Source organism: Drosophila bipectinata, chromosome 3R (genome assembly GCF_030179905.1).
Source record: "Drosophila bipectinata strain 14024-0381.07 chromosome 3R, DbipHiC1v2, whole genome shotgun sequence".
NCBI lineage: Eukaryota > Metazoa > Arthropoda > Insecta > Diptera > Drosophilidae > Drosophila > Drosophila bipectinata.
Window position 1 is genome coordinate 19,228,788 of NC_091739.1, and position 12,830 is coordinate 19,241,617.

General features: G+C 39.0%; 1 protein-coding gene across 2 annotated transcripts in view; it reads left to right on the top strand.

The window, feature by feature from the left end:
* Positions 1–2,503: 2,503 nt before the first annotated feature.
* The window catches only part of beat-Vc (beaten path Vc), a 48,044-nt gene continuing 37,717 nt past the window's right edge, over positions 2,504–12,830 (top strand). The window contains exons 1-4 of one of the 2 annotated variants that reach the window (XM_070281546.1): positions 2,504–3,027; positions 3,256–3,524; positions 3,580–3,666; positions 3,758–4,212. In XM_070281546.1, coding sequence (XP_070137647.1) covers positions 2,772–3,027; positions 3,256–3,524; positions 3,580–3,666; positions 3,758–3,814 — 669 coding nt within the window. In that variant the 5' untranslated portion in view covers positions 2,504–2,771 and the 3' untranslated portion in view covers positions 3,815–4,212. Of the gene's footprint in view, positions 3,028–3,255; positions 3,525–3,579; positions 3,667–3,757; positions 4,213–12,830 lie in introns of those variants that run through there. The other variant, XM_070281545.1, reaches the window with a different exon arrangement.

Consider the following 12,830-nt stretch of genomic DNA (forward strand, 5'->3'; position numbering starts at 1 on the left):
TTTCCAGTGTAATACAAGCCCACCATATATCTGTCAATATGGATGTTACTAAGAGCCGGCAGTCCAATTCAAATCAGGGTAAATGGAAGTCTTTGTGAGATGGCCATCAGTTTGATTCCTTTTGAAAGGGGTCAGAGCCTGTCTTTTGTTGCGTCAGATTCCTATTGAAGCAGAAGACTAATTACAAAAATCCAAAGATCTAACAGACCCAGGTATAGAAATGAAATGGTTGGGTGACAACCATTAGAAACAAAAAAAAAAAATATGATTTTAATAGCGACTAATAAATCCAACAGAAACAATTATGACCTAAAATTCGCTCACTCAGTTCTCCACAGTCTTTCTGACTTTTTGCCAAATTTTCTTGTATTATTCAAGCCTCTTGTTGGCATTCACATAATTTAATCTGTTTATGCGCGGCCTCTCCTATAAATTATGTACTAAAAGCCTAAGCACAAATCAGCACATCATTCCAGTTAGGTTCTTCCTCCTAAAGCCCAAAGGTCCCGCACCGGAAGTGCGTAAAAGTCGCACAGGAAATCGACGAAAACAAAAATAACGAAAAACAGGAAAAAGGTTTGCGCCATAATTTGGCAAAAAATGTAACAGAAGCCGCCGGAGTCGCAGGCATCTGCTAAATGAAAACCTGTCATAGGCTTGGGAACGCAAAACGTCAAGGGATTGCGAAACCAGAGAAAGGATCGAGGGACCACGTTCGGGAAACTGAGTCGCCAGGACAAAAAAGGGTAGCGAACAACTGTAATAATCAGAGTCAAGCGAGACTTTAAATATTTTATGCAGCTCAAATTGGCGGCCACCAAAAACAAAAAAAAAAGTAGAAATACCCCAAAAAATGACACAGGAAAAAAGAAAGTCGTTTTATTTAGAAACGACTAAAAGTTGATATTAAGAGCCAATTGTATTAGACATCATATCATATTAAAAATTCATAAATGGCTGAAAATAAGATACATATATTTAATTTTTAGCTTTTGTTAAAAGTCCTCTTGAGTTCTAAACGATTCCAAAGTTTACCAATCAATAGCTCTCGAATTTGGTCCAATATGCTTTTGAATCCACGAGTACCGTAGCTGGTGGAAAAAGTCAGAAAAGCAAGGCACGTGCTAAACCCTGGAGATGGGGGAGATGGAGACCATGGATGGTGACAAGCTCGGTGGATGGAGGTTTTCGGTGCGACTACTGGTGCTGCTGCTGCCGCTGGGTTGGCAACTTGAGCCACTTTGATTTTTGCTCAAGCGTAATTACAAGTTAAATGAGGCCAGGACCGCGGCTGGGACTTGGGACTGAAGCTGGCAAAATGGGAAACGGGCAAAATGGGCAAGGGGTCGCGGTCGGGATGAGGAGACGGAGAAGGATGGTGGTTATGGTGGCCGCCAAAAACAGTGTCATCATGCGGAAGGATGCGCGGCTGGCAATGAAACGGAAGGAAGGAAGGAAAGACGAGCCAGCGGCGGAGGACGAGCAGATAGACCAGCGGATGATGTACAGCGGCGATTGCAGGACACTATCCCGGAATGGGAAAAACAAAATAGGACAGAAGGCAACAGACAGCGGGTAATACGAGTGGTGCTCTTATGGCTAAAATTTAGCTTTATTGTAATATCTGTAATGTAATTTAATTTTAAAAAAATTTTTTAACCCTTAATTCTTCTAAAATGGCTTTAATAGTGTGGCCAAAAACCAAAAAATGCTTAATACGGTTTGTAAACAGTCCGTATCAAGCAATAGACCATGCTATCCAATCGTTTGTCACTTTGTTGTGGGCCTTGAGTCCTTCAACAGCTCCCAAAATGACTTATTTAAAAATTTAAATTTTTATTTGGCTTCTTATTTCTGTATTTTTTTTATATTTTTGGTTAATTATTTATTATTTGCTATTCTCGTTTTGTACGTTTCATTTTATGAACGAAAATATACATTTTATTATAATTTCAAGTTGCTCTTTAATATAGTATAGAGTAATCTCTTTTATCTTTTAGTCCACACCTGAGATGTTATTATCTTGGGCATTTTTAATACATTTTTTATTTTTATTTATTTTACAATACAATGGCACAAGTCTGGCACATTTTTACCAAAATATTGTCTTCATTTACTACAAATTGTTAATCTTATTTAATTTTAAACTGTCGTACTCTATTAAACCCCACGCATCATCGCTTTCCATTTTCCTTTCCTATATACTCAAAGGAAAAAAAGTAATCTTTTTTTTTTTATTTTTCCTTTTTATTTACATTTAATTTCGTTTTCTTATATTTTATATTTTTATTTTATTTTAACAATATTGGACTTTAAACAATAATACTAATTTAATGGGATTTTTTTTAAACAATATAAGTCTTACCATAGTTTTATTCGTCAACAAAATCATTATAACTTCGTACTTCCTTTTTTTTTAAATTTTTATTTAATTATACTCATGTTTTATCTAACGTTTCCATTATTTTAAATTTTTTGAACATCCTTGATCCTAGCCATTATTGTTTCCTTTCATCCTTTAATTTTTTCTCATCTGCTTCTTAAAAATGGATTTTGAACTCAAGTGGATGTTCAAAGACATTAGAACCTAAATTCACATGACTCCTTAGTAAACATAACTTTTTTGTGATCAATACAAAAGTTCACTGACAGTAACTTATTTAAATCAAACTTTAAAAGTTTTGTAAAATAGCTAAAGCTAAAAGCAGCTAACTGAGCAATCCTTCCGCAGGACATGGCTACGCTGCATGCAACCAAAGCACTGGTAATGAATGGGTGGCATTGTCCCATTGCCCATGTCCTTTTGCCCATCCTGGGCCCAGAATGAAAAATTGCGCCTGGCGACTCAAGCTTCTTTGGCATCCTGGCCGCGTAGTGACGTTGTTTGTCCTTCTGAAAAGCGCCGTTCCAAGGAAGTATGCAGAACCAGTGAGAGGAGCAGAAAGAGGGAAGTGAAGAAGGCAGAACTTAAAACAAAACAAGAAATAACGAAGCGCAAAACAAAAATGGCGAAAACAAACCGCATTAGTAAGTAGATAGATCTTCACTTGGAAAAAAATTAAAGGAACAAAGATGACACTCTGAAGATAGCTATTATTTAATTTTTTACTTAAACCAATCTTCTTTACACTTAATATATTTAAAATAGATTTAAGTGGAGGTTGTAAAAGTCACTATATACATACATGTGATACCCATTTTTTCACAAAGAATTTCTAAACAATTTTGGTTTTCTATTAATTGACTTTTTTGAAGTGTTCAAACACGGCCAGAACATTGGCGAGAGAATGTCCTCTGATGTAACGTCACGTCAGCCAACAATGGCGACAAGGAAAGTGACGAGTCCTGCGAAAAGGAACTTTGCCATCAGCAACTCGGCTTCTGCACTGAAAGCATTGCAGTCTCAGAGATTCATTCCGGATCGCAGAGGAAACAGCATCTGCCATTTGCTAAAGTCACAATCTCGCAGTTCCAGTTCCAGAGTCTCGGCGGAGTCACAGCCTCGTGTTGCAGCATCGTCATCAGTGAGGAGTTCATTTTGCAGTAATTAACAAATTGTAAAACACACGCAGGGCACAGATACAAAAAAAAAATAGACAAGAAAGGAAATGGCGGAAAGGACAAGCCAGATGGCAGTGCATTTTCGCCGGCCAAGTTTGTTTGAGCGTAAGAAATTATAGATGCTGATGCCTGATGGCCTCTCCCAATTTTATTTTCATCGCCATCTTCAACCCCATCGCCACCTACCATCTTCCAGCCCCCACCCAGCACCGCCTACTTCCCTGATGATAGTCAATTGCAAAAGTTCGCCTGACTATTAATATTTTATACCATTTCTCTTCGACGTCCATGGCCGGTCCATTGTCATCGGCACTTGTTGGGTTTGTCAAGTTAAAAGTTTTGCAAAACTTCAAAAAATACCCGAAGACGAGCCGGAACACGGGTTTGAACAAAATAAAAAAACGAAAAAGTCGAAATGCAAGTGGAAGTGATGTCTGCAAATGGAAGTTATTACATCCAGCCAGCCAAGTTTTGATTAGTTTTACAGCCATTACGAGTCAACTCTAAGATTTGTGCAATTATCATAGAAATTGTGTGGAAAATCATTTCCACCCGCACTATCGTTGAAATTATATCTATAATTTAGGGACTGGCATAACCCTAATTTGTATATTGTTTATTGGCTAACTGACACGTTATATTTTAGTTTTTTATTACACAATTTTTTGGATAGTTATTAGAACTCATTTATTAAATACATTTTTTTATTTTCGATGTCACCTTAAGGCGGTTTCATATCAGGTTTTCAAACTACATTTTAGCCCCGTTGGTACCATAATTAAGCGGCAAGTTGCTCGTTCCCAAGAGACTGTAAATATAAAAAAAAAAAACGAGAAAAAATGAAAATGCTGCGAGGAAAGGCCTTAAGCCAAGGAAACGGTGGCATGCAAAAAAAGGAGCAGCCAAATGGCAAATGACAGCAGACGTCAGCTTTGCGCGTTCGCACTCCATTCACATTTTGTTGCCTTTTTTCTTATTTTGGTTGTGTGAGTGTTGCACATGTGGCACATGGATGTGCAACATGCAACACGAGACATCGGCTGTGACAACGCCGCAAAAGCCGTGTCAACAAAAGCAGCGTCAGAAAAGATGCCAAACTGCCAGAGTCGCTGGCAAAATTTTCGCCTTGTGGAATCTTGACAGGAGTTGGGGTCTTGGGGCAAAAGCGGAGTCTGAAATCAGGAATCAGAAGCCCATACCTCTGTCTGCTGGGGAGTCTGGAGAGAAGCTTGAAGGCTTTCCCTGACCAAATCCTGACGCTGACAGACACTACTTGGCGTTTTGACTTTAATTCGGAGTGGCTCTCTGTTTACGAGGGCTTACAGAACAACGCAGGACAGTTACAGGAAGATCTCCTTCAGAAATTAACATAGTGCATTGTGTCCGTTGTGAAGGCGGCAACACAAAAGCTGCAACATTTGTGGTTGACATGAAGAGGTGTTCAGCTCAAGGGGCTGCTTCTGTGGGTGCAGTGTAAGTCAGATGCAATTCAAAGTCGAAAGGCGATCAAAATTATGTATTGGACGAAATAACTCCCAAAACTATTTCCTTGAATTTAATTAGCTTCTATAATTCAGCAAATAAAGTGTAACTATCTCAAATGGCAATACATTTAACTAATTTATTTCTTATTTATAGTAAGCCAAGTTTTCGCCAAGTTGTCGTTCAAGTGGCACCCAAAACTTTTCACCAGATACTGCAGCATGTTGCACAGTGGTTGTGGGGTGGCACTAAGCCTGGGTGCCACCACTTCGCCAATTTGCATGGCTCGTCACTTCGGCGAAACGGAATCTTCGCGCATTTTGCATTTTAGTTGTTTCGCTTCGTTGCATAAATAACTGGTGCCATCCCGCCCCCTAGCTGCCGTCAGTCAGCTGCGCCCTTTTTATTGTTTCAATGCACCATTTGCATGTATGAGAAGTTTCCTTCCCCAACAAGCCGCCCGAATCACTCCCTTTTTGAAAAAACTCCTTCTTGGTCTCGCTCGCTGCACAATTCTAAGCGCAAACAGATTTTTGTTTGCAGAGACTTCATGAAAAACGGGAGAAAATGTGGAACGGAGTCTTTTGAAAGCTACAGCACTAGCTGAATTTTTCTGCTTGACTCGGCAAAAGTGTCGTAAATTTTTGATTTCATTAAAATGCGTGCCCAGCAACAGAACCAGCCCATCTACCATCTACAACCGAACTGCACTGCATTCGCATCTGAATCTGAAGCCAATTGGAGCATAAAATGTGCATTGTACACTTATCTACTGTCAGATAGAGCTGCATAATTAAAACAATATTTCGAATTGAAGTCCTGGGTCTTTAAGGCCACTCGTTATAAATCATTCATCTCGAACCGGGCACCCCCCACAAGTCATAAATTTGTCAATTATGAACGCAGTCCGTTTGCAGTGGACTGGAACAGTTTGTGAGTCAAACGACTGAAAAGTCGGGCAGATAACAGATTTGCCAAGAATCCTTTTGCTGGCCATGGCAACTTCTTGGCACGGGCTCAAAAGTCTCGGGGAAAAAGCCGCATTCGGTTAATCGGCAAATTTAGGAAATAAAATGCCGCAGAAAATCAACTGAAGAACTTTTTTTTCGGAAAGTCAGCTTGCCAACTGATTTGCACTCGCTTATCGGGTTTTCGAAAAAAAAAATATGCCACGTGCCACGCCCCGGGCGGAAGATGCTCAAAGTCCCGCCCATTGGTTGTTGCTTTTTGGCCAGCCAAGTGCAATGGCTTCGATAAAGATTGACGGCGTTGTAAATTCTCTGATTCTGTCACTTCGGAAATTGGCAAAATTTCCGCCAAAGGCAACCAAACGTCTCGGTAATGCGTTTTGGAATAAATACTTCTTAAAATATGAGAAATATTCCAAGTTATGGGTGGTTTTGTATTTCTAATAAATGGATTTTGAATATACCTACTTATTTTATGATTATAAAATATATACATATGTGAAGTATGTGAAGTATAATCAATAAATCTTTTAACATTTAAACTATTATTTTAAATCGCTTACAAATAAACGTGGAGCTTGAGCAAACATCAGTTAAGAGAATCATCCTCATATTTACGCATTGCAATTATTGTTTCATATCGATAAAAATTCATTTGCTTGTAAATTGAAAATTTCTCCCTGCACTTTGTGGGAATGCGGTCAACGACGAAACACCAACGAAGATCATGAAATATTTAAAAATCTTTCGCCAATACAAAAGCGAATAAAAGGGACGCCAGAAGCTGGCAGCATTCAAAAAACCAGCAGCAACAAACTGAAAAGGATACAGGCGGGGGTGGATGTGAAGTTTTTCGGGGGCGGAAAAGTGTCGATTGGGAATCCCCAAAAGGAAACGAGAGCTAACGTATGTTCCTGCTTGTCGTTTGTTTTGTGGCCTGGTCGAGAGGCGTCGAGTGTTTGCACCAAAGTGCAAATAGAACAGCAACAATAACAATTGGAAAGAATTTAAATTTGCATTTTGCGCAAAATTGTAAGAGGTCCTTTTTTTCTCACTCGCTCTTTCCTTGCCTTGCCCCATTTCTCCATGTCGCCAGAAAATGTCGTGTCATTAAAGCGAAGCGGTCCGGCTTGGGTCTAGTCTAGAATTTTACATTTGTATCACTTTTTTTATCGCCATTTAAATGTAAATTGTTGCCGTCCAGGGGACGAGAGGTGGTTGGGTCGCAGTTTATGTGAGTGCGACGACTTCCGACCGCAATTGAATTTTTTAAAAGCGCTGAGCATTGATAACCAAAACAATAAAAGTGGGACCACTACCACACACCGACACAAGCACACGCTTTCGAAAACAGAGTAACAAATGTTTTAAAAGCGCTTAAATATGCAACAAGCCGGAGAATGCGGTCCATAGTCACCCAAAAAAACAACCCGAAAAAAGGACACGCCAAAAGATATGTCGCAAAGGCACAAAGCGCAAATCGGCCTATAACAAAATATGTGTGTTTGCCTACAATATGTCCGTATCGCCTGGTATATTTTTGTTTACTTTTTTTTATCATTTTGACAATGCCACCCACTACCAACCACCACCCAACTTTTTCCAACCATTGGCACCCGTCGCCCAGGCCAACAAAAATACAGTGGTTTTCATTTTGTATGCGGCATTGTGGGAGGTCGTTAAATTTTATATGCATTTTGCAAAAATTTGTTGAAATTAACAATAAAACGTGACCGGGCAAATATTTCGGGTAAAAGTCAATTGAATATTTGATACCCGCACAGACATGCAAAAAATAACGCTCTCGGCATATGCAAACACTCATTTAAAAAAATCGAACTTTTCATTTTCTTGAATTAGCAAGCTAAATAAAGTGTTGTGTTAAAGAATTGGTGCTTGAAGCAGCTATTTCATTTCATTAATAAGCCACCACCACGGAAAAGTGCTTCTAAATAATTGAATGCATACTCCTCCAATTGGATTCTTTATTAACGGGCTTAAAGTGCATTAGAAATAATTTAATTTAACAATTGCAAAGCCCCAAAAATACAATTATTTAATCTCATTACAAATCTGAGGCCATAAATAAACCGCCTAAAATAATTATTATTAATTATCATAGGCAATAATTATGCATTAAAGCCTTAAAAACAATGTAAAATGATGAAAATTCACATTAAGCTCTGCGCGAATCTCTCTAACTCCTTTTTTCCCACCAAATTTCCATTTAATTATTTCTGCGTTGAATACTATGCTCACAAAAAATATATACATACATATGAATTCACCGAGTGCAGTGCATTTTGTTTCCCTGTGGCCCAGTTTTGTTGGCTTGGCATTTAATGCGATATAAATAATAAAACTGCAGCTTTGGGAGAGCTAGCATTGTGTAATTGTCAGCAGGCATTACGTTTTAAATATGCTAATTTGCATTCATTTAGTTTTGGATATTTTATTTAAATTATTGTTCTATTTTTTCCTGTGGCCATTAAGTGACATTAGCTGGTGATCAATAGAATGCTCTAAATGCGAAATTAAAATTGCAATTTTTTGGAAATCCCGAATGTGTTCAAGTCTTTGGACTCGCTAAAGCTTTCAATAAGAAGACCCAAAAATCAGATCACGTTTAGATAATTGTTTTGGACCATTATATTAATTCTCTCAAGAATGATAGGGAAATCAGTCAGCAGTGGAAAATACTAAGTTGGTTAGTATTCAGAGAGACGCTCCGGCAACAAACAGCAGTCCCGAGGTGCAAAAACCATCTGTGTATCTGTATCTGCATCTTTAGCAAAGTATCTGCAGCATTTGAAAGCTGCCTGTGTATTTTACGCTCTTTAACAATAGACGGACATCTCGTACGTGGCCTGTAAATGAAATGACAGGACACCGGGCAAAGGCAACCCTGTTGCGTCCTCGGTGGCAATGTTAATTGCTTATCTACGTGATTTCTTACCAAATTAATTTGAGCAAATTGCAAATGGCCAGGAACAGAGACAGTGGCAAGTGCATAAATCAGTTAAGTCACTGTATTAACATTGAATTCATTTCGCTAATTAAATCAGTTGGGCTAAATATTCCCACAGTCGAAAGCTTTTCTATTAATTGAAAACCCCTATAGCTTCGGGCCATCTGGCTTTTCAAGTGGGAGCTGTACAGTAGATGATCGATATAGTGTCCATCCAACAAAATGATGTTTACATTAGTTTATTCATTTGGTAGTATACTGTTTATAATTCGACGGCGCCCTATGTTCGCAGTCAACTGTGTTTTTCTTTTATGATTTTGTTTAGCCGAATTGAAACGACACATGCACTCATAAAATGCAAGGACGGAAAAACAAACACTAAAATCAACATCAATCTGCGCCCTCCAGCTAGCGAAAAACCACCGAAAATAAAAGGTTCTACTCAGTGTATGTTTAGATAGGGTTAGCTGGGGGGAGATTGGCGAGGCCATCTACGTAATTCGTTTGAAACACATTTCACATATGAACAGGCCAACAAAAATAGGCAACTTTCCCTCGTCCTGACCGGACCACCTCATACATATGAATGTGGCCTGATGTTGACAGAAAGCCAACAAAAACACTGAGAGCCAGTAAGGACCGAATAGGAAAAACCAGGCCCAGTATATTGGTCTAGATGCTCTAGATCTATATGTATTTTATTGTTTATTTTCTTATTCTATGTTTTTTCAATGATTATTAAATAATAATTATAAAGAAGAATGTTATGCAATATTGAGCAAATTTTCAGAAAATACCAACAGAGAGAAAACCTAAAGGATAAAGTAAACAAAAACATTGCAGCCAAATTATTTTGTTCGATGTGCTGCATCAAAACAAGAGGCATATACATTTTCATATTACCCATAGTAGTGGCAGTGTTTTGATTTAGGTTTTTATTAAAGTTCGATCATTTCAGTAAATAATTTTCCCATTTTATGGTCTGGATATTTTTTCAACGAACAACGAACGAAAAGCAACAGTTTACCACTCGATTCGGTTCCTTAGGTAAGTAGATCAAGTGGCTGCTCCATTTCTCTCGCTACAATGGCAATAATAAAGCCATCTCATCCTTCTGCCCTCCGTTCCCTTTTCTTACCGTCCCCTAGCTTGGCCCATCAAATGCTTAGCCCATTCACACACACACTCTTAACCCGCTAGCTGCACAATGCGATTTCTGTAGCATACTTTAGCGCAGCTCTTGACACTGATAACACATGTCGTCGTCTGAGTTCTGGAGTCCGAGCTCCTGGCGCATTAAATGGACAAAGGTTCTGAGATCTGGGGACTGACATTCTGCAGCCAGTTAGTGCAATGCTACAGTGTGCTTAAGTCTGAAAAATGTTTGCCTTTGAGTAATTGTGTCTCAGGTTAAAATGAAAGTACCAGTGCAGAACCTGTAACTTTTATATTAAATTTAAAATAATTTTGGTACTTCAATTATATATATGCAGTGCTAATGCTTTTTAATCACTGTGCAAAGTAACGATTCCCCCGCTCTCTTCCAAAACCTTTAATTCCCCTTTATCCTGCCTTTTGTGGCCTGCCAGAAGCGCCTTCCTGTCACATTCTGTCCCGGTTGTTTTCCCTTCAGCCCATCGGCCCTTGTGTCCGGCCGGCTCTCCCTTCACTGTTGTCTTACTGTCTTTTCTTTTTTAGTCGCCTTTGTCCCGATGTTGCATTCAACTTGTATTTACTTTACTCACAGCATTTGCATGGCATTGTGCTACGCGACTGCTGCTGTAACCTAATTTTGTGCACTTAATTGTTTCATTATGGCGCCGCATCAACAAAAGGCCCGAAACCAAAGGGCTGGTCCGAGGCGGGGAGAAAGTAGGAGAAAGCCTGCGCCTGGTCTCGCAAAATGTCGAAAGAAAAATACTCTCTATGTGTGTGTGTGAGTGTGTCTGAAAAGTGAAAGAGAAGATTTGAAAATAACCTAACGTGTAATGTGGCTTTGACTTGATTGGCTGGCCTTTTGTAGTCGTTGCAGGGCAACCGCATGCAACCTACTTTGTGCGGCCATTGTTTGTTTTTAATTAGCCGCAATAAACGCACATACACACACACTCTCATGTGCAGTGAGTCCACTTAAAATAAACAATTGTAAATGGTATTGCACTAAGGCAATTGAATTGGAACCGAGGCCTTGAAACAATTTGCGCACAAAATGCGAATAGCCTGGGCGACAACACCTAGAGAAAAACACTTAAATGCGTAGTCATTGGGTTTCAATAACAATTGTGTTGTTTTTTCGTATCATTGAGAGTTTATCTATAGTATTGAATTTTTCCTCTTTTTTTCCAATGTTCTTTTTAATAATTTTTCCTATGTGTAACCCTGAAAAAAACCAAACCTCCGAAAGCCCTTCCATCTGTTTGTGCTAATTAACTTGCACAACATGTCCCTAACTTTGATTCCATTTCCATTTAAATGTGCTCCTCTCCCAGTTTCAGTTGTGGTCTCAAAATCAAATTAGCCAGTCAGCGCGTAGTCTGGTGAAATATATAAATCTGCTGATTTACACAGAAATAAAGCCAAAGTCGACCGCTTTCGTAGCCATAAAAACAAATTAAGCCAAAATGTTAAATAAACAAGTTTCGCTGAACCCGCTGACAGTCGTAAGCCAGCGGCTGTCTTGGCCCGGCCAATATAGACAAAAGTTATCTTATTAATTCCTCGCCACATTTCACACACTCCCCTTGCTGGAGGTCCCTGTCATCACGCCCCACTAAACTTGCCGTTAATACGCACAATCAAATGTGATAAATATAACGGAATATTGTAGCATAATTCTGGGGCAAACTAAGCCGACAGAAATAACACTTGAACAAATATTAGATCAGCCTTGGCTCACAATTTTAGCCAGCATCAGAAGGTCCTTTGGCCCCTATCCCCATCCCTTTTCTAGGCTTGTGTGTAACACACACAGTCGCACAAATTTCGTTTTTCCATTTGCCTGCCTATTAGGGAGTGTTTGTTGTGGCAATTTCTGTTTGGCCAAAAGGGGGGCAACTGTGGTGTGGGGAGCCATCTATGTATGAGTAATCGCTTTCATGCTTGATGACCGAAATGATTAATGGATTTTGGGGAAATCGAGCCAAGTCCAAGATTAAACGCAACAGTTTCCAGCATTGATCATTTGTTAGGGCGCTCACAAAAACATCTATCCAATATGAAGGGGTTTTTTTGCGAGAGGAGAGAGGGACTTAAGCCCTTAAGCCTTTAAGTGCAGCTGGTAAAAATATCCTCACCGATATGAGAAGACAAATATGAGAATTGAGAAAGGGAAATATTCAGAAATGAAACAGTGAAATTTATATAGCTTATTTAGAAACAAAAATTGCACAAAAATTAATCAATTATATGAAGTTTCCTTTAAGATTTTTGCATTAAACCAAGATACTGTCGTATTTATAATGTAAAGTAATTCGCTTTAAGACATTCTGGGGTATTCATTTCCATCCATAAATACATATTCATAAACACTCATGGACTATGTAGAAGTCATCAAATTCATGTATCCCCAGACTAGGTAAATCAAATCAATTTGCTAAATGCAAAATTATCAACTCGGGAGTCAGGTATTCAGGTGCATTTGAATAATTTCCACTTACTGACGGCAGACAAATACAAATGCCTTATCCCCTGAAAGGATCAACAAGCCATAAATAGGTCAAAACAGCCATGCCAGAGTGGCATAGTGCAAAACGACGTTTTCTACTGTCTTTTGCCGTTTGCCTTCTGCCTCCCGACAAGTTTTTGGTCCATTTTCCTTCAGTCCATGCCACTGACTGCCCCGGAACTGAATC